Raw genomic sequence first — 21225 nt, 5'->3', positions numbered from 1 at the left:
TCGGGACATCGACAAAATCAAACATGTTAGAAATCCTTTATTTGCAGATTCCAACCCAAAAATGTTTGGAATAGGCAAGTCGGGGATTTGTAACGTAGGATTTTAACTAACCCCGATAAATTGGCAATCACTGGAGTCCACCAATTGGTAGAACAGGGATTTGGTCTGTAGATGTATGGCCCGCATCATAAGAACCTGCAGTTATTTTGTGTGCATTTTCTTTCTTTCAAAGTTCAAACTTTCTTTTAAAGTTCTTTGTTAAACCAAAAGCAATGTTCTTCCTACAGATGTATAATAGTTCATATATTGATGCAGCACAGTTTACTGAGAGGGGTTATGTATTTTTAAAACATTATGTAGGGTTTCTTTACCAAAATGAAACACTGTCTTACCTCATATCTTTGTTCTGTACCAAGGGGTGACATTTTCACTAGCACCTCAAATTCCATGAGCCTATAATTTTGGGATACACTCCATTGCAGGTATAAACTCCGGCTTGAATTCATATTCACATAAGTTATGATCGGCGGTGAGAATTGTACTGAAAGAATAACAGAACAGATTTCATGCTTGCAATTTACTTAAGAGGTCTCCATACTTAAAGCCTAGTTCTGAGTCTCGCGCAAGTCTCAACGCGCACGGATCTCCCTGTTTTTAGCATACAGCATATGAGGATGAAATCAGCTTCTGCACATGTACCGGATCAGATATCCGCACACAGAAGGAGTCCGCTTGAGTGTACAGATTGACAGGGCTGTAACTAGGGTGGTGCAGATGGTGCCTTGCACACCGCGCATTTGTCATGCAGGCGCACCATCTGCACCTACCCCATTTGGCCGGCTACTGTATGTGTGGGGCTGTGGCTGCAGCACTGGCCAGTGTACAGATTAGAAAACGCAGTGCTGGGTTGCTGCAGTGTGACAACGTGTCCTCTGTGTGCTCTGCCCCTCCTTCTCGCTGTGTGCAGAGGTAGTTGAACGTCAAGGTAACGGAGTTAACAGGTGGCTGCTGCTGGCTAGGAACGGTCAAAATACAATGCCGATTTTACCCAGGCGCTCTGGGGTGGGTGTTCTCTGTCGAGACACACACAAAGACACACTCAGATTTTAAGATCATCATGATTCCCTTGGGAGAAGCTATTCTATTTTTTTTTTAACAATAAGAAAGTCCTACCAGCCACTAACAAGTTTCATGATGTCAATAGCAATTATTGTAGGTCTTATCTTTCATACTAAAATATCTATACATTTTACCCTGAGCATCTGTGTTGTTTCCCTCACTATATTAGCGTAAATTGCCTGTGGCCAGGGGCGTAACAAGTAATTTGTGAGCACTATAGCAACATATGTAAATGTCCCATGCAGGGTGCTGCAGACGGTGCCTTGCACACAGCAATTTTGCCGTGCGTGTGCACCATCCAAAACCACCCTGTTTGGCCAGTTACTGTATGTGTGCAGCTGCAGTGCTGGCCTGTGTACAGATTAGAACAGGCAGTGATGTGTGGCTGCAGTGTGACAGCGTGTCTTCTGTGTGCTCCGCCCCCTGTGTGGTGTAATGTGTATAAGTGGCACTACTGTGTGGTGTAACGTGTATAATGAGAACTACTGGGAGTAATTCAGACCTGATCGCTAGGCTGCATCTTCTCACAGCCTATAAATAGGGGGGTAATTCAGACCTGATCGCTCGCTAGCATTTTTTGCAGTTGTCTCTCAGCCTCCTTAATATAGTCATCTGTGTCCTGTAGGACTATACCTCCTCCCTTGTCTGCAGGCTTAATGGCCAGTTAGGACATGCAATGGTTACATCACGAGATATCAATAGGAGTCTGCCTAAAGGAGGAGTCACACCTTTTGAGAAAGTCACAGGGCTGTGACGAAACGCATTATGGACTCCACCCACAGCATACCTCCACCAGAGACAGAGTAAGTGCTGTACCTGTCCTTAGGAGGCTGTTTCCTGCAAGGCTGAATTATCAGGTCCCACGGGCGCTCGGGATATCAGCCATCCAGCGCTATTGAGCTGGACCTCTGCATATATATAAGACAATGGCAATGACCGCCAATAGCCATAAAGAGTTATTCTGTTTACAGTGTTACTTAGCATTCATTTGGAAATGTGACTACATTGAATGAAACATTAAATCTAACAATCTTGTTACAAAGTAACCATTGCATCCAGGACTCTGATACATGTTTATACTGTGTTCATGTTATGTATGGGCTCATACTATAGTTTATCAATATGATTGTGTTGTGAAAGGTTTTTTTATTTATATAATAATAAAAAGGGTTTATATAAACCAATAATTATCTGCATGCTGTGTCACCTAGCGTGGTTTACACGTTTTCTAGTTCTCGTAATCGTTTAAACCCCACAGAGGTTTAATTTAAACACCAGCACGGCACCACAGCAGGCATATCTAAAGGGGGGTACACACGGAGAGATCCGTGCTTAAAATCTAAGCAATCTTGCTAGATTGCTTAGATTTTAAGCACGGATCTGCCGTGTGTATGCCCTCCAGCGATAGCGATGCGCGGCCCCGCGCATCGCTATCGCCGATGCTAGATTGAGCCTGCATGCAGGCTCAATCTAGCGAGTCGCTCACTTCACCGTTGTGTGAAGTGAGCGGCCCCCCGTCGGCTTTCCCCCTCGCTCAGCACATCGCGCTGTGCTGAGCGGGGTGAGAGATGTGTGCTGAGCGGTCTGTGTTAAGATCGCTCAGCACACATCTCTCCCGTGAGTACCCCCCTTTAGACTGAATACTATCTAACCAGAAGATCTTGAACATTAGCATAGCATACAGCTGGATGCTAGTGCCTCGGGTTATTCTTTTATCTGTCCCACTGAATGCAGGAGAGTTGGAATGGGAAGTATGAATTGTGACTCATTTTGAGTTGGGGGTAGAGCCAAAAAGAGCAAGTAGCTTTGCACTTTGTAGATGCAAAATGTGCAACTGGGAAGGGGGGGGGTGGGGGGGGGGGGGGGGCTCAATAACCTGTAAGAAACTGAAAGCAGACCCTACTAAAGAAAATTTAGTTTGCTTGAGTGAATTGGTAGATGGGGCATTGACAGATGGGGTAATAAATTATGTAATACCGAATCACCCAGATACACCCACGTATTATCACCTCCCCAATATACACAAATCACTAGACACACCCCCTGGGTGGCCCATTATTTCTGGTGTAGGGTCCCTCACTGCTAATTTGTCACAATTTGTTGGTCTCTTTTTGCAGCCCTATGCAGCCTCTCAGTGTTCCCATATCAAGGACACTACTCCTTGAACCAGATGTCCAAAATCAAATGTAACATTTTTTTATGACATGTGGGGGGAGACTCAATTGTTTGAAAAGTCAGTTGGGTGTTTGTTTTTTCCTATCTCATAGACAGGAAAAAAAACAGACACCCAACCGACTTTACAAACATTTGAATTCCCCCCGTGACGTCCAAGCTTTATATTCTAACATTCCACATGATAACAGAGTAGCAGCTGTGGAATGATGCCTGACATGTTCTGGGGGAATATCTGAGGGGCTGCATAGGTTTGTTTTGGATTCTGTCACAATTATTTTATCTGACAATTATTTTATATTTTAATCACATTTTTTACTCCAGACACTTGGGACAGCCATGGGGACAAGGTTCGCACCAAGTTTCCCCAACAGGTATATAATATGGGCGCCTTTGAGGATGCATACATTTGGAAGCGAGGCTTTGGTGCAGTATTTGTCTTCTATGACCAATATAAAGACAATGTATTTTTCTCTGACGTCCTAGTGGATGCTGGGACTCCGTAAGGACCATGGGGAATAGCGGCTCCGCAGGAGACAGGGCACAAGAATAAAAGCTTTAGGATCAGGTGGTGTGCACTGGCTCCTCCCCCTATGACCCTCCTCCAAGCCTCAGTTAGATTTTTGTGCCCGAACGAGAAGGGTGCAGGCTAGGTGGCTCTCCTGAGCTGCTTAGAATAAAAGTTTAATTTAGGTTTTTTATTTTCAGTGAGTCCTGCTGGCAACAGGCTCACTGCATCGTGGGACTAAGGGGAGAAGAAACGGACTCACCTGCGTGCAGAGTGGATCGGGTTTCTTAGGCTACTGGACATTAGCTCCAGAGGGACGATCACAGGTTCAGCCTGGATGGGTCACCGGAGCCGCGCCGCCGTCCCCCTTACAAAGCCAGAAGAGACGAAGAGGTCCGGTGAAATCGGCGGCAGAAGACAATCCTGTCTTCAGACTAAGGTAGCGCACAGCACCGCAGCTGTGCGCCATTGCTCTCAGCACACTTCACACTCCGGTCACTGAGGGTGCAGGGCGCTTGGGGGGGAGCGCCCTGAGACGCAATATAGATGACAAATACCTTAGGTGGCAAAAGAATACATCACATATAGCTCCTGGGCTATATGGATGTATTTTAACCCCTGCCATTTTTACACAAAAAAGCGGGAGATAAGGACGTCGTGAAGGGGCGGGGCCTATCTCCTCAGCACACAAGCGCCATTTTCCCTCACAGTTCCGCTGGAAGGACGGCTCCCTGACTCTCCCCTGCAGTCCTGCTTCAGAATCAGGGTAAAAAAGAGAAGGGGGGGCACTATTGGCAGCAAATGACAATATAAACAGCAGCTATAAGGGAATAACACTTATATAAGGTTATCCCTGTATATATATATAGCGCTGGGTGTGTGCTGGCAGACTCTCCCTCTGTCTCTCCAAAGGGCTCGTGGGGTCCTGTCCTCTATCAGAGCATTCCCGGTGTGTGTGCTGTGTGTCGGTACGTGTGTGTCGACATGTATGAGGAGGAAAATGATGTGGAGGGGAGCAATTGCCTGCGTTAGTGATGTCACCCCCTAGGGAGTCGACACCTGACTGGATGATCGTGTTCAAACAATTAAGTGATAATGTCAACACTTTGCAAAAAACTGTTGACGACATGAGACAGCCGGCAAATCAATTAGTGCCTGTCCAGGCGTCTCAGACACCGTCAGGGGCCCTAAAACGCCCGTTACCTCAGTGGGTCGACACAGACCCAGACACAGATACGGAGTCTAGTGTCGACGGTGATGAGTCGAACGTAATGTCCAGTAGGGCCACACGTTACATGATCACGGCAATGAAAGAAGCATTGCACATTTCTGACACTACAAATACCACTAAGAAGGGTATTATGTGGGGGGTGAAAAAACTACCAATAGTTTTTCCTGAGTCAGATGAATTGAATGGGGTGTGTGATAAAGCGTGGGTTTCTCCCGACAAAAAACTGCTAATTTCTAATAAATTATTGGCACTATATCCTTTCCCATCAGAGGTTAGGACACGTTGGGAAACACCCCCTAGGGTAGATAAGGCGCTCACACGTTTATCAAAACAAGTAGCGTTACCGTCTCCTGATACGGCCACCCTCAAAGAACCAGCTGATAGAAGGCTGGAAAATATTCTAAAAAGTATATACACACATACTGGTGTTATACTGCGACCAGCAATCGCTTCAGCCTGGATGTGCAGTGCTGGAGTCGCGTGGTCGGATTCCCTGACTGAAAATATTGATACCCTGGATAGGGACAATATATTGTTAACTATAGAGCATTTGAAGGATGCATTACTATATATGCGTGATGCACAGAGAGATATTTGCACCCTGGCATCAAGAGTAAGTGCTATGTCCATCTCTGCCAGAAGAACGTTATGGACGCGTCAGTGGTCAGGGGATGCGAATTCCAAACGACATATGGAAGTATTGCCGTATAAAGGGGAGGAGTTATTTGGGGCTGGTCTTTCGGACCTGGTGGCCACGGCAACGGCTGGAAAGTCCACCTTCTTACCCCAGGTCACTTCACATCAACAGAAAAAGACACCGTCTTTTCAAACTCAGTCCTTTCGTTCCCATAAATACAAGCGAGCAAAAGGCCATTCCTTTCTGCCCCGGGGCAGAGGAAGGGGAAAAAGACTGCACCATGCAGCCGCTTCCCAGGATCAGAAGCCTTCCCCTGCTTCTGCCAAGTCTTCAGCATGACGCTGGGGCTTTACAAGCAGACTCAGGCTTGGTGGGGGCCCGTCTCAAGAATTTCAACGCGCAGTGGGCTCACTCGCAAGTGGATCCCTGGATTCTACAGGTAGTATCGCAGGGGTACAAACTGGAATTCGAGGAGTTTCCCCCTCGCCGGTTCCTGAAGTCTGCTCTGCCAAAGTCTCCCTCCGACAGGGAGGCAGTTCTGGAAGCCATTCACAAGCTGTATTCCCAGCAGGTGATAATCAAGGTACCCCTCCTACAACAAGGAAAGGGTTATTATTCCACACTGTTTGTGGTACCGAAACCGGACGGCTCGGTGAGACCAATTTTAAATCTGAAATCCTTGAACACTTACATAAAAAGGTTCAAATTCAAGATGGAATCACTCAGAGCGGTGATAGCGAACCTGGAAGAAGGGGACTATATGGTGTCTCTGGACATCAAAGATGCTTATCTCCACGTCCCAATCTACCCTTCTCACCAAGGGTATCTCAGGTTTGTAGTACAAGACTGTCATTATCAGTTTCAGACGCTGCCGTTTGGGTTGTCCACGGCACCTCGGGTCTTTACCAAGGTAATGGCCGAAATGATGATTCTTCTTCGAAGAAAAGGAGTATTAATTATCCCTTACTTGGACGATCTCCTGATAAGGGCAAGGTCCAGGGAACGGTTAGAAGTTGGAGTAGCACTATCTCAGATAGTGTTACGTCAGCACGGGTGGATCCTAAATATTCCAAAATCGCAGCTGATTCCAACGACACGTCTTCTGTTCCTAGGAATGATTCTGGACACAGTCCAGAAGAAGGTTTTTCTCCCGGAGGAGAAGGCCAAGGAGTTATCCGAGCTAGTCAGGAACCTCCTAAAACCAGCCCAGGTGTCAGTGCATCAGTGCACGAGGGTCCTGGGAAAAATGGTGGCTTCTTACGAAGCAATTCCATTCGGAAGATTCCATGCAAGAACGTTTCAGTGGGATCTACTGGACAAATGGTCCGGTTCGCATCTTCAGATGCAGCAGCGGATAACCCTGTCACCAAAGACAAGAGTGTCTCTCCTGTGGTGGTTGCAGAGTGCTCATCTTCTAGAGGGCCGCAGATTCGGCATTCAGGATTGGATCCTGGTGACCACGGATGCAAGCCTGAGAGGCTGGGGAGCAGTCACACAGGGAAAAAACTTCCAGGGCTTGTGGTCAAGCATGGAAACATCTCTTCATATAAACATTCTGGAAGTACGGGTCATTTACAATGCCCTAAGTCAAGCGAAACCCCTGCTTCAGGGTCAGGCGGTATTGATCCAATCGGACAACATCACGTCAGTCGCCCACGTAAACAGACAGGGCGGCACGAGAAGCAGGAGGGCAATGGCAGAGGCTGCAAGGATTCTTCGCTGGGCGGAAAATCATGTGATAGCTCTGTCAGCAGTGTTCATTCCGGGAGTGGACAACTGGGAAGCAGACTTCCTCAGCAGACACGACCTTCACCCGGGAGAGTGGGGACTTCACCCAGAAGTCTTCCACCTGATTGTAAACCGTTGGGAAAAACCAAAGGTGGACATGATGGCGTCACGTCTAAACAAAAAATTAGACAGATATTGCGCCAGGTCAAGGGACCCTCAGGCAATAGCGGTGGACGCTCTGGTGACACCGTGGGTGTACCAGTCAGTGTATGTGTTCCCTCCTCTGCCTCTCATACCAAAAGTACTGAGAATCATAAGAAGGAGAGGAGTAAGAACGATACTCGTGGTTCCGGATTGGCCAAGAAGGACTTGGTACCCGGAACTTCAGGAGATGCTCACGGAAGACCCGTGGCCTCTACCTCTAAGAAAGGACCTGCTCCAGCAGGGGCCTTGTCTGTTCCAAGACTTACCGCGGCTGCGTTTGACGGCATGGCGGTTGAACGCCGGATCCTGAAGGAAAAAGGCATTCCAGATGAAGTCATCCCTACCCTGGTCAAAGCCAGGAAGGATGTAACCGCAAAACATTATCACCGCATTTGGCGAAAATATGTTGCGTGGTGTGAGGCCAAGAAGGCCCCTACAGAGGAATTTCAACTGGGTCGTTTCCTCCATTTCCTGCAAACAGGACTGTCTATGGGCCTAAAATTAGGGTCCATTAAGGTTCAAATTTCGGCCCTGTCGATTTTCTTCCAGAAAGAACTGGCTTCAGTACCTGAAGTTCAGACATTTGTAAAAGGGGTACTGCATATACAACCTCCTTTTGTGCCTCCAGTGGCACCTTGGGATCTCAATGTTGTTTTGAGGTTCCTTAAGTCACATTGGTTTGAACCACTCACCACTGTGGACTTAAAATATCTCACATGGAAGGTGACGATGCTGTTAGCCCTGGCTTCAGCCAGGCGTGTGTCAGAATTGGCGGCTTTATCATATAAAAGCCCTTACTTAATTTTTCATTCTGACAGGGCGGAATTGAGGACTCGTCCTCAATTTCTCCCTAAGGTGGTTTCTGCTTTTCACATGAACCAACCTATTGTGGTGCCTGCGGCTACTAGGGACTTGGAGGACTCCAAGTTACTTGACGTTGTCAAGGCCCTGAAAATATATGTTTCCAGGACGGCTGGAGTCAGAAAGTCTGACTCGCTGTTTATCCTGTATGCACCCAACAAGCTGGGTGCTCCTGCTTCTAAGCAGACTATTGCTCGTTGGATTTGTAGCACAATTCAACTTGCACATTCTGTGGCAGGCCTGCCACAGCCTAAATCGGTAAAAGCCCATTCCACAAGGAAAGTGGGCTCATCTTGGGCGGCTGCCCGAGGGGTCTCGGCTTTACAACTTTGCCGAGCAGCTACTTGGTCAGGGGCAAACACGTTTGCTAAATTCTACAAATTTGATACCCTGGCTGAGGAGGACCTGGAGTTCTCTCATTCGGTGCTGCAGAGTCATCCGCACTCTCCCGCCCGTTTGGGAGCTTTGGTATAATCCCCATGGTCCTTACGGAGTCCCAGCATCCACTAGGACGTCAGAGAAAATACGATTTTACTTACCGATAAATCTATTTCTCATAGTCCGTAGTGGATGCTGGGCGCCCATCCCAAGTGCGGATTGTCTGCAATACTTGTATATAGTTATTGTTAACAAAATCGGGTTATTGTTGTTGTGAGCCATCTTTTCAGAGGCTCCTTCGTTGTTATCATACTGTTAACTGGGTTCAGATCACGAGTTGTACGGTGTGATTGGTGTGGCTGGTATGAGTCTTACCCGGGATTCAATATCCTTCCTTATTATGTACGCTCGTCCGGGCACAGTATCCTAACTGAGGCTTGGAGGAGGGTCATAGGGGGAGGAGCCAGTGCACACCACCTGATCCTAAAGCTTTTATTCTTGTGCCCTGTCTCCTGCGGAGCCGCTATTCCCCATGGTCCTTACGGAGTCCCAGCATCCACTACGGACTATGAGAAATAGATTTATCGGTAAGTAAAATCTTATTTTTTATTCTTGATGGGAATATGCAATCGTTTTCACATTTCACTTCTTAACACAAATTATTTTAAGTTAAAGTTTACTAGTTGCTCAGATAAGGATGAAGTCTCATTCATCTTGACATTTCCCTTTCTGTGGTGGGAGATCGGATCATCACCGAAACATAAACCATGAGTTAATATCATTCCTCGTAACCAGCTGAGACGCAATCACAGCAATTGTACAGAAAATGAGACTTTTGAAACACAAGCAAACAAACTAATTGAGGCATTTAAAAACAAGGGATATCCAGATAAATTACTAAACTCAGCCCTTCAGGAACCTAGGATGATTGGAATTATCTTTTAATGTATAAGAAAAAAGCATGAATCAATTCCACTTTATCTCCAAATACAATGGAGCACCCCAAAAGATCAGAATTATCATAGCCAAACATGTATCTCAACTATTCCATCTGTCATATTTAAGAGATAGGAGAACATTAAGCAGAAGCTAGCTCCTAGCTCTTTTGTCAAGAGGAAGGATAAGGATACACCTTCGGCAGTCAATCCATCACATTGGCTGCTTGGAAAACCTAAGGGCTGCTCTAAATGCGGCTCAAATTCTTGTATAACCTGCTCCTTTATACAGAATAACATACATTTTTTAAATCTACCGGAGAACAAGAGAATTTTAAAATTAAATTGCTGATAAATTGCAACAACACATTTGTTATTTATATTCTACAATATGCAGTAGCTGTAATTTAATTTATGCTAAATAGGAGTCTGTCGTGATGAAAACATCTTAATGACTCCACCCTTAGCCCACCTCCACCAGAGATAGAGTAAGTGCTGCACCTGTTCTCAGGAGTTTGTTTACAGCAAGGTTGAATTAGAAAGTCCAGAGAATGCTAGGGGCATCAGTAGGGTGTCCAATCCGGGCCATTTTTTTAATCCCGGGATACCTGGGAGTGGTTCTCTTGTAATGTCCACCGCCGCTGTCCCGCACTCCCCCATCCTGCTCAGTCGGCATAACAACATACCCCATCTGCCTGGGTGGGAGGGTGGGTCCGCCTACTTCTGGGTTGCATGCTGGTGCTGGTGCTGGGGTCCGATGAGCGGACGGTGTGCAGCTGTCTGTGCAGTGTGACGTGAAATCAGAGGTCATGCTGCGCAGACAGCTGCCCACCGCTGTGCACAGCCAGGGGCAGGGGGAGCCGCGCAGCGTCTGAGCCACCTGAAGATGCTCAACACTGCCCGGCATTGAAAAATCAAAGGGGTTTCCTAATCCCGAAATGCCTGGTATTGGAAGCCCACATCCCGGGATAGAATCCCGTACAAGTTATGTCCAAAATCCCGGGATTCCACCGATCCCGATCCAGAGATTGGCCACCATAGGCATCAGCCATCCAGCGCTATTGAGCCGGATCTATCCAGCCTCAAGTTCTTTGATTTGTGATACTTATAGGGAATTCTACTGATGGCGGTGAATAAAAAAAACCCTGCGGCACTGGGTTTTTCCCGCAGCCACGAGATTCTGCTACTCAATTAGAGAAGAGAAAATGGGATTTGGTGATTTCTATACAAATCACTGCATATTTTTTCTCGCATCTCTAGAGCAAATCTGATTTGTCCTAAAATCATTATTTTTAGGAAAAGTCACAGGGACCTGCTCTGGGACCCTGGTGCCCCTCACCCCACACACACTAATTAAGCAATTGGAAGTTTCCAATTAGCTTGATTAGTAATTACTCACCTTCCGAAGTGGTGTTCTCTCCACCAGCATCGAGATCCGGACTCCTGCAGCAGTGTCAGTTTTGTGTGCATGTGTGCAAGTGTGTGTGACTCACCATGTATTGTCAGCACCCTGAAGGCAGCAGCTGAGAGAACTACATCTCTCAGCAGCCCATGAGCCTCCCAGCTGTCCCCGGGTCTCCCAGCAGCCTCCTCCCCAGCAGAAAGATAGAGCGGAGACCAATGGAGACCACCATAGAGCTGAGAATATTTTTTTTTCAAGTGCCACAGGGTCTTCAGAACTGAAAAACCTGCAACCATTTTTTTTTTACATATTATGTACACACATTTTCACTACAGTCATTTTTTAACATAAGCAAATAAGTTTCCCATACATTTTGGGATTTTTGGAAAAACATCAGAGCAACTGCTGCAAACCTACACGAAAATGGGGAGAACATACAAACTGCAAACAAATGGGGCCTTGTTTGGGAAATAAACTCATCACATCAATATACTTATATTAGACAATACCACTATGCCACCATGCTGCCCATACCATCAATGTATTGTTAGCTAGAATAATTTCCCATCTAGCAGGAAAAAACTCACATATATCTCTAGCTTCTGTATAGAAGATGTAGGGTTTTATGTTCCGAAATTTGTCTGTTACGACCGTTAGCAACTTGAGGAAGAGATCTTCCTGGATAGTGAACTGGCATCGTAGAATCCATCGATCCCAACTGAAATACATCGTACAGCCCTTCCCAGTGTCTATTAAGTCCAGAAAACTGTAACACAATACAAATAACATTATACAGTATATATGTAAATGATATAGATAGAACAAGCACCCTAATAGTGTAGGATTTTCTGAACCAAAAAAATATGCACACTGTATCACATATAGGTAATCTGCATACCAGATACTGGGTTTTCAAAGGCACATCAAATAGGATTCTCATCCTCCCCGTCACCATTAGCCTTAGGTCACAACGGACAGAGGGTCCTCAAATCCAATGGTACACTATCCATCAACATTTCAGCCCCTCCATGGACCTTTTTCAAGGTGGTCACACTTTAGCAGGCAAAGATATTGTCACAACGCTGGCAAGATCATGTATCTATTTAATCTATTTATCCATCTATCTCCATATTATAGTATGGCTAGCTCTATCTATCTATCTATCTATCTATCTATCTATCTATCTATCTATCTATCTATCTATCTATCTATCTATCTATCTATCTATCTATCTATCTATCAGTGGTTCCTAAATACAATCCTCAAGCACCCCAAAAGTCTATGTTTTAAGGATATCAATGGCTGAGACATGTTATATCATTAGAGACTAAGGTTATGGAGCTTTGAGGACTGAGATGGGAACCTTTGGCGTATGTTTCTCTAACGTCCTAGTGTATATTGGGATGACATTAGTACCATGGGGTATAGATCGGGTCCATTGGAGCCTGGCACTTTAAGAAATCATTAGTGTGTGCTGGCCCCTTCCCTCTATGACCCGCCTAGCAGACTCAGTTTAGGAAAATGTGCCAAAGTTTGTTGTTTTCAGGCAGCACTGGTTGGCAACCAGTCTGTCTGCGTCGTGGGACTTAGGAGGGGACCGAACCAACTTCCTATAGAGTTAATGGTTCGTATCCCCGCTGTCAGGACACTGAGCACCTGAGGCGCTGTTTCTCATACCCCCAGGGTGTGAGCCCACGCCGGTAGCATGCCGCCACCCCTAACAGATGCTGAAGCAGACACAGTGCGGTGAGTGATTACACCGGGATCCCGGTTAGCGGGTCCCCGGTGACAATGGCGGCATTAGGGTGCGGCGGTCACCGGGCTGTGAGCTGCGGTGCCCGCTGAGGACCCAGACTGGCGCTGAGGTAAAGGGGGATTTTAATCTCCTTTTTACACATATAACACAATTTCCAGCCAGTATAAACTGTGAGGGACCGCGCCATTGAAGGGGCGGGGCTTCCAGAGAGCGGGACCAGAGGCTGAAAGGCGCCATTTGCTGCTGCTGACTGCTGCTCCTCCACAGAATCCACTGAATCACCAATTGTACTGGTACCAAGGGGTTTTATAGAGAGGAAGGAGCATATACACAGTGGCAACACTGCTGTGGTGTTAAAACTATATATCTAATATACCCAGCGGAGCGCTGCTCTGAACTGAGGTATTGTGTGCTGGTCTCAGTCCTCTCTGTCTCACTCCATTCAGAGCTGTCTGGGGTTGCTGTGCTGTTTCACTAACCGTGTTGTCATTGCACTGTGTTTTCTGCTGTATGAATGTCTGGGAAAAAGTCTGTGTGTCCTTCATGTAACACTAAGTTTACACCTTCTCCACAGGGGTCTCTCCTGTGTACCCAGTGTCCTCTGCCTTCACAAGGTAGCACCTTGTAGGAACCTGAGTGGTTAGAATCATTCAAAACAATGATTACTAATATAAATACAGAGTTAGCTACTGCTAAGCAAGAAAGAAAGGCAGACCCTGAGAAAAATCTAGACAATTTCTTGGTTAAGACTGCTGACCACAGACAGGCTCCTCAGCCCCCACTGGTGGTCTCTCATAAACACACGCTCACACAGGTGCTCCAGTCTGACTCTGATACTGACATGCTGGAGCTGGATGAGGGAGAGCTGGAGGTGGAAGATGACAATTCTCTGTCCCCGGGGGTTGAGGCCCTGATTTATGGTATTAGGAAGTCCTCAACATACAATAATGTATGTTGAGGACTTCCTAATGTAAAACCAAAATCCTCTGCCACCTTCCCTATTTCAAAGGAATTAAACTCCCTGTCTAAAGAGGCGTGGGTAAATCCTGACAAGAAATTTGTTACTCCTAAACAGTTACTAAATTATTTTTCCTTTTCCTACTGAGGATCGGAAAGTATGGGAAAATCCACCGTCTGTGGATACCTTGGTGTCCAGGCTGTCACGTAAAATTGTACTGCCTGTACCTGGGGCTATCTCTCTCAAAGACCCAGCTGTCCGTAAAATTGACACTACACTCAAATTAATTTATACTGCAGTGGGCGTAGCTCAACGGCCCACTATAGCTTCTGGCTGGATTTAAAGGCGCGTGGTAAAATGGTCTGATAATATAATAAGTGGGTTTGACTCCATGCCTCAGGTGGAGATCTCTGTAGTCCTTTCGTGTGGCCATATTCAGAGGCAGAGCCAGAGGTGCCTCCAATGCTGCTAGAGGATCTCGCGTTAAGTCCCGTAAACCAGCAGCTGCTGGATCTCTGGACCAGACTCCCGGATCCTCACCCACGAAGCCCTCCATGTGACGGTTGGCCCCAGCAGCAGGGCGACTTCCAGGTAGGTGCTCAACTTCAACACTTCGCCCAGGTGTGGGCACTGTCCTGCCTGGATCCTTGGGTGAGCGACCTCATATCCCAAGGAAATCGGTAGGAATTTCAAGCACTACCTCCTCTCAGATTCTTCAAGTCAAGCTTACCAGCTTCACCCTTAGCAAGAGTTATCTTGCAAGACGCCATTCAAAAACTGCTACAAACAGGGGTTGTTGTCCCAGTGCCTCCTCTGTTGCACAACAGGGGTTTTCAATCCTGTCTATTTGTTGTACCGAAACCAGACGGTTTGGTATAGCCCATCTTGTACCTAAAATCTCTGAATCCATATCTACGAGTGCTCAAATTCAGGATGGAATCCCTGCGAGTGGTGGTCTCCGCCCTGGATGTCAAGGATGCCTACCTACACATTCCCATATGGCCTCCTCATCAGGCTTACCTCCAGTTCGCTATACTGGACAACCACTTCCAGTTTAAGGCTTTACCCTTTGGTCTCTCCACAGCTCCAAGGGTATTCACACAAGTCAAGGCGGAGATGATGCTGCAATTACGCAGAATGGGAATCAACATAGTCCCCTACTTGGATGATCTCCTGATAAAGGCGGTATCCAAGGAACGTCTGCTACAGAGCATCAACTTGACGACTCGCCTACTTACGGATCATAGGTGGATCCTAAATTTCCAGAAGTCTCACCTGGAACCATCACAATTATTTCAGTTCCTGGGAATGATAATGGACACAGTGTGTCTCAGAAGGTGTTCCTTCCAATGGACAAGGCCTTGACTATCCAGGCTATGGTCCGCTCGGTGCTCAGGCCCCACAAAATCTCAATTCATCTTTGCATTCGCTTACTGGGCAAGATGGTAGCCTCCTACGAGGCAATCCAGTACAGCAGGTTTCATGCCCATCCATTCCAGCTGGATCTGCTGGACAAATGGTCGGGGTCTCACCTACACATGCACCAGAGTGTAACTATGTCACCAAAAGCATGGATTTCTCTGTTATGGTGGCTACAAGTCCCTCACCTTGTGGAGGGTCGGAGTTTCAGTACCCAGTCATGGATACTACTAACAACGGATGCCAGCTTCCGAGGTTGGGGGGCTGTGACCCAGGGGGCCCAGTTCTAGGGGAAGTGGTTGAGTCAGGAATCTGCACTCCCAATAAATGTACTGGAACTCAGGGCAATTTACAATGCTCTTCTGCAGGCCTCCTCTCTTCTCCGGAATCAAACCATCAAGGTGCAGTCGGACAACGCCACGGTGGTGGCATACATAAAACGACAAGGAGGAATAAGAAGCAGAGCCGCAATGAGAGAGGTGTCAAAGATACTCCTCTGAGTGGAGGCCAATGCAAGGGCCATCTCAGCCATATTCATTCCAGGCGTGCACAATTGGGAAGCGGATTTCCTCAGCAGGCACGACCTCCATCCAGGAGAATGGGGCCTTCACCCTGAGGTGTTTCAACAACTGATTCACCGGTGGGGCTGTCCGCAGAAAGACCTGATGGCTTCTCATCTCAACAAGAAGCTCTGTCGTTACTGATCCAGAACAAGGGATCTGCAGGCTGCAGCAGTCGACGCTGACGGAGCCGTGGACTTACCAGTTTGTATACCTCTTTCCTCCAATCCCTCTCATTCCCAGAGTTCTAAAAAGACTCAAAAGGGAAAGTGTTCAGGCAGTTCTAATTGCCCCAGATTGCCCTCGATGGGCCTGGTATGCAGACCTCCTGAGGAACCCTGGCCCCTGCTGCTTCTCAAGGTCCTTCTTCAGCAAGGACCATTCATCTATCCAGACTTACAGTGGCTACGTTTGACGGCTTGGAAGTTGAGAGGGAGATTCTAGCCAGAAAAGGTCTCCCCTCCAAGGTTATTTCCACTATGGTCCAGGACATGAAGGTGGTTACGTCGAAACATTACCACAGTATACGGAAGAAATATGTTTCTTGGTGTGAGGGTAGAATATATTCTCCTCTGGTGTTTCGACTTTGTAGTATTCTACTCTTCCTGCAAGCAGGTGTGGATATGGGCCTACGGTTAGCCTCCATCAAAGTCCAGATTTCAGCTCTCTCCATCTTCTTCCAGAAACAACTTGCAGTACTGCCGGGAGTACAGACATTCCTGAAGGGTGTTCTTCATATTTAACCACCCTTCGTACCTCCCACAGCTCCGTGGGATCTCAATGTGATCTTGACTTTTCTCCAGTCGGACTGGTTTGAACCCTTGCACAGGGTGGACTTGAAATATTTAACTTGGAAGACTGTCATGTTGCTGGCGTTAGCAGTGTCAATTCTGACACTGCAAGATGAGTGTCAGAATTGGGGGCCTCATCCTGTAAGAGCCCATATTTGATATTTCATGAGGATAGGACTCACCCGCAGTTTTTGCTGAAAGTTGTGCCGGCTTTTCACATGAATCAGCCAATAGTGGTTCCGGTGCTGGCTGACACGTCAATTGCTCCAAAGTTCTTAGATGTGGTGATGGCGTTGAAAATTTACGTAAAAAGGACAGCTCACCACAGGAAATTTGACTCGCTTTTTGTCCTTTATGATGTTACCAAAATTGGTCGTCCTGCTTCTAAGCAGTCCATTGCTCGTTGGCTCAGATTGACCATTCAACAAGCCTATTCTTAGGCAGCATTGCTGCTGCCGAGTTCTATCCAGGGCCACTCCACTAGGTCAGTGGGTTCTTCCTGGGCGGCTGCCCGGGGCGTCTCGACCTTACACTTGTGCCGTGCAGCTACTTGGTCTGCTTCGAACACGTTCTTAAAATTCTACAGATTAGACACCTTGGCCACAGATGACCTTCAGTTTGGTCAGGCAGTTTGCAGGGGTCTCAGCACTCTCCCACCCATTCTGGGAGTTTTGGGATTTCCCCATGGTACTAATGTCATCCCAGTATCCACTAGGATGTTAGATTAAATAGGAATTTAATACCTACCGGTAATTCCTTTTCTTGCAGTCCGTAGTGGATACTGGGCATCCGCCTCAGTGCATCGTATTCCTGCTTACATGGTTGTAAGTGTTCTTGGTTGGGTCTGCTGTTGCTGTCCCTGTTCCATGTTGGATTAGCGTTGTTATCCTATGTTATAGTTAGCGTTGCTATCCTCTGTTTTGGTTAGCGCTGCTATTCTTTATTGCGGTTGTGTGTTGGTTCGTTGCCTCACCGCTGTTTATGTAGATATCCTTCTCTCAAAGTATGTCCATCTCCTCGGGCATAGTTTCCTAGACAGAGTCTGCTTGGAGGGGCATAGAGGGGCGGAGCCAGCACACACTAATGATTTCTTAAAGTGCTAGGCTCCAATGGACCCGATCTATACCCCATGGTACTAATGTCATCCCAGTATCCACTATGGATTTTAATTACCTACCGGTAAATCCTTTTCTCATAGTCCATAAGGGATATTGGGGATACTGGGTATGATGGGTATAGACGGGGTCCAAAGGAGCCGGTGCACTTTAAATTTCTTCACTGGGTGTGCTGGCTCCTCCCCTCTATGCCCCCTCCCACAGGCAGTTATAGGTAAAACAGTGCCCGAAGGAGAAAGGACATACTTCAAAGAAGGAACATAACAACAAGTGGTGTAATTTTACACCACGAACATAAACAACCAGCAACGGCTGGAAACAACAAACAGCAACAGCTGTAACAGGTAACCATATAAAGAGAACCTGCAGAAAAGTCAACGCACTGAGGCGGGAGCCCAATATCTCTTATGGACTATGAGAAAAGGATTAACTGGTAGGTAATTAAAATCCTATTTTCTCTAGCATCCATAAGGGATATTTGGGAGACTTAGAGGGTCATTCCGAGTTGATCGCTAGCTGCCGTTGTTCGCAGCACAGCAATCAGGCTAAATGCGCACGCGCAACGTACGGGTACAAAGCCTGTTGTAGTTGTGCACAGGTTCTAGCAAAGTTTTCAGTCGCACTGACGGCCGCAAGAAGATTGAAAGAAAGGGGGTGTTTCTGGGTGTCAACTGACCGTTTTCAGGGAGGGTTTGCAAAAACGCAGGCGTGTCTGAAAAAACGCAGGTGTGGCTGGGCGTTCGTTGAGGCGGGTGTTTGACGTCAAATCCGGACACGAATAGGCTGAAGTGATCGCAAGCGCTGAGTAGGTTCAGAGCTACTCAGAAACTGCACAAACTGTTTTTGCAGAGCTCGGCTGCACATGCGTTCGCACTTCTGCTAAGCTAAAATACACTCCCCAGTGGGCGGCGGCATAGCGCTTGCATGGCTGATAAAACTAGCCAGCGAGCTATCAACTCGGAATGACCCCCTTAGTACGATGGGGACGTCCCAAAGCTTCCAGAACGGGTGGGAATGTGCAGAGACTTCTGCAGCACCGCCTGCCCAAACTGGGTATCCTCTTTGGCCAGGGTATCAAACTTGTAGAATTTTACAAAAGTGTTTTTCCCCGACCAGGTAGCAGCTCGGCATAGTTGCAAGGCCGAGACTCCACTGGCAGCCGCCCAGGAAGAACCCACTGATCTCGTAGAGTGGGCCTTCAGAGACTTAGGAACAAGTAAGGCCACCGACACATAAGCCTGTTGGATAGTAAGTGTAAGCCAATGAGAAATGGACTGCTTTGAAGCATGACAACCCTGTTTCTGCGCATCATATAGCACGAACAAGGAATTCATCTTTCCGATCCGAGATGTTCGCTTGACATAGATCTCCAAGGCTCGCACAGCATCCAATGCCTCCGGAGGAGCAGAAGTGCCAGAACTTGATGGAACCACAATAGGTTGATTCAAGTGAAACGCAGAGACAACCTTCGGCAGGAACTGCTACCTAGTCCTGAGCTCCGCTCTGTCCTTGTTAAAGACCAAGTAGGGACTTTTACACGATAAGGCCCCCAATTCTGAGATACGTCTAGCAGAAGCCAGGGCCAGTAACATCACCACCTGAACAATGGTAGCAATTACTCTTTTGGAAAGGCCCTTGTGTGCTAGGATGTGTCGCTCAACCTCCATGCCGTCAAACAAAGTCACCATAAGTCCGGGTAGATGAACGGTTCTTGTTGAAGAAGATCTCTTCTTAGTGGTACATGCCAAGGTTCTTTGACAGACATGTCCAGAAGATCCGCATACCACGCCCTCCGAGGCCAATCCGGGGCAACCAGAATTGCCTGGACTCCTTGATTTCTGATTAATTTGAGCACCCTTGGGAGCAACGGAATCGGAGGAAACAGGTAGACTAGTTGGTAAGGCCAAGGCGACTTCAGTGCATCCACTGCCCTCGACTGAGGGTCCCTGGTTCGGGAGCAATACCAATGTTGAGTCGACAAGCCATCATGCCTATTTGTGGGCAGCCCCCCCGGTCGATGATCTGCTGAAACACCTAATGGTGGAGCCCCCATACCCCCGGGTGGAGATCGCGACGACTTAGGATGTCCGCTTCCCAGTTGTCCACACCAGGAATGAAGATTGCTGACAGTGCTCTTGCATTTCTTTCCACCCAGAGGAGTATCCGTGACACCTTTTGCATGCAGGCTCTGCTTTTTGTCCCTCCTTGCCGATTGATGTACGCCACTGCTGTGGTGTTGTCCGACTGTACTTGGATCGTGTGATCCTTGAGTAGAGGAGAGGCCTGAAGCAGAGCATTGTAGATCGCCCGAAGTTCCAGAATGTTGATCGGAAGGAGGGCTTCGTGGGCTGACCACATGCCGTGGAACTGAGCCCCTTGGGTGACAGCTCCCCATTCTCTCAGACTCACATCCGTCGTGTGGAGAATCCAATCCTAAATTCCAAAACTCCGGCTTCCAGGAGATTGGGGGACTGCAGCCACCACAGGAGGGAAATCCTGACCTGAGGTGACAGCCGTATCATCCGGTGCATCTGTAGATGTGATCTGGACCACTTGCTCAGGAGATCCAATTGAAATGTTCTGGCATGGAACCTCCCATATTGGATCACCTCGTATGAGGCAACCATCTTCCCCAACAATCGTATGCAAAAATGGATAGATAAACGAGCAGGTCGGAGTACCATGCGGACCATCTCCTGAAGTGTTCTCGCCTTGTCCTCCAGGAGGAACACCTGCTGAGCGACAGTATCCAGTAACAACCCCAGGAACAGGAGCCGCTGAGTTGGCTCCAGGTGGGACTTCAGCAAATTGAGAATTCACCCATGGTGTGACAGAAGTTGGATAGTGTGGTTGATATGTAGCAATAAAAGCTCCCTGGATCTTGCTTTTATCAGGAGATCGTCTAGCTAAGGGACAACATTGACCCCCTGGACCCGGAGTTGGAACATCATCTCCGCCATTACCTTTGTCAATACCCTCGGAGCTGTGAACAGGCCGAAGGGTAGGGCCTCGAACTGGTAGTGATCGTCCAGTAGGGCAAACCTCAGATAAGTCTGATGAGGTGGCCAAATTGGAATATGAAGGTAGGCATCCTTGATGTCCAAGGAAACCAGGAATTCCTGTTCTTCCAGGCCCGCAATCACTGCTCTTAAGGATTCCATCTTGAATTTGAAAACCCTGAGATAAGGGTTCAAGGACTTTAGATTCAAAATGGGCCTTACCGAGCTTCGGTACCACAAACAGGGTGGAGTAATAACCCTTACCCCATTGTTGTATTGGTACTGGAACAATGACGTGGGACTGGACCAACTTGTGGATGGCCTGTTGCAACGTAACTTGCGCATCCTCCAGAGCTGGCAAGCTTGCTTTGAAAAATCGTTGGGGAGGAGCACCCGTCGAACTCCAGCTTGTAGCCCTGAGAAATAAGGTCCCTTACCCAGGTATCCTGGGA

At 47.4% G+C, this 21225-nt stretch overlaps 1 protein-coding gene across 2 annotated transcripts in view; it reads right to left on the bottom strand.

Moving 5' to 3' along the window:
• Positions 1-21225, bottom strand: part of LOC134949111 (interleukin-13 receptor subunit alpha-1-like) — a 238155-nt gene that overhangs the window by 23063 nt on the left and 193867 nt on the right. For both annotated transcript variants that reach the window (XM_063937501.1, XM_063937502.1), the window contains 2 exons: positions 11763-11941; positions 393-541 (listed from right to left, as the gene is read on the bottom strand). In XM_063937501.1, coding sequence (XP_063793571.1) covers positions 393-541; positions 11763-11941 — 328 coding nt within the window. The remainder of the gene's footprint in view (positions 1-392; positions 542-11762; positions 11942-21225) is intronic.

Source organism: Pseudophryne corroboree, chromosome 8 (genome assembly GCF_028390025.1).
Source record: "Pseudophryne corroboree isolate aPseCor3 chromosome 8, aPseCor3.hap2, whole genome shotgun sequence".
NCBI lineage: Eukaryota > Metazoa > Chordata > Amphibia > Anura > Myobatrachidae > Pseudophryne > Pseudophryne corroboree.
This window is presented reverse-complemented; position numbering and strand designations above follow the sequence as displayed.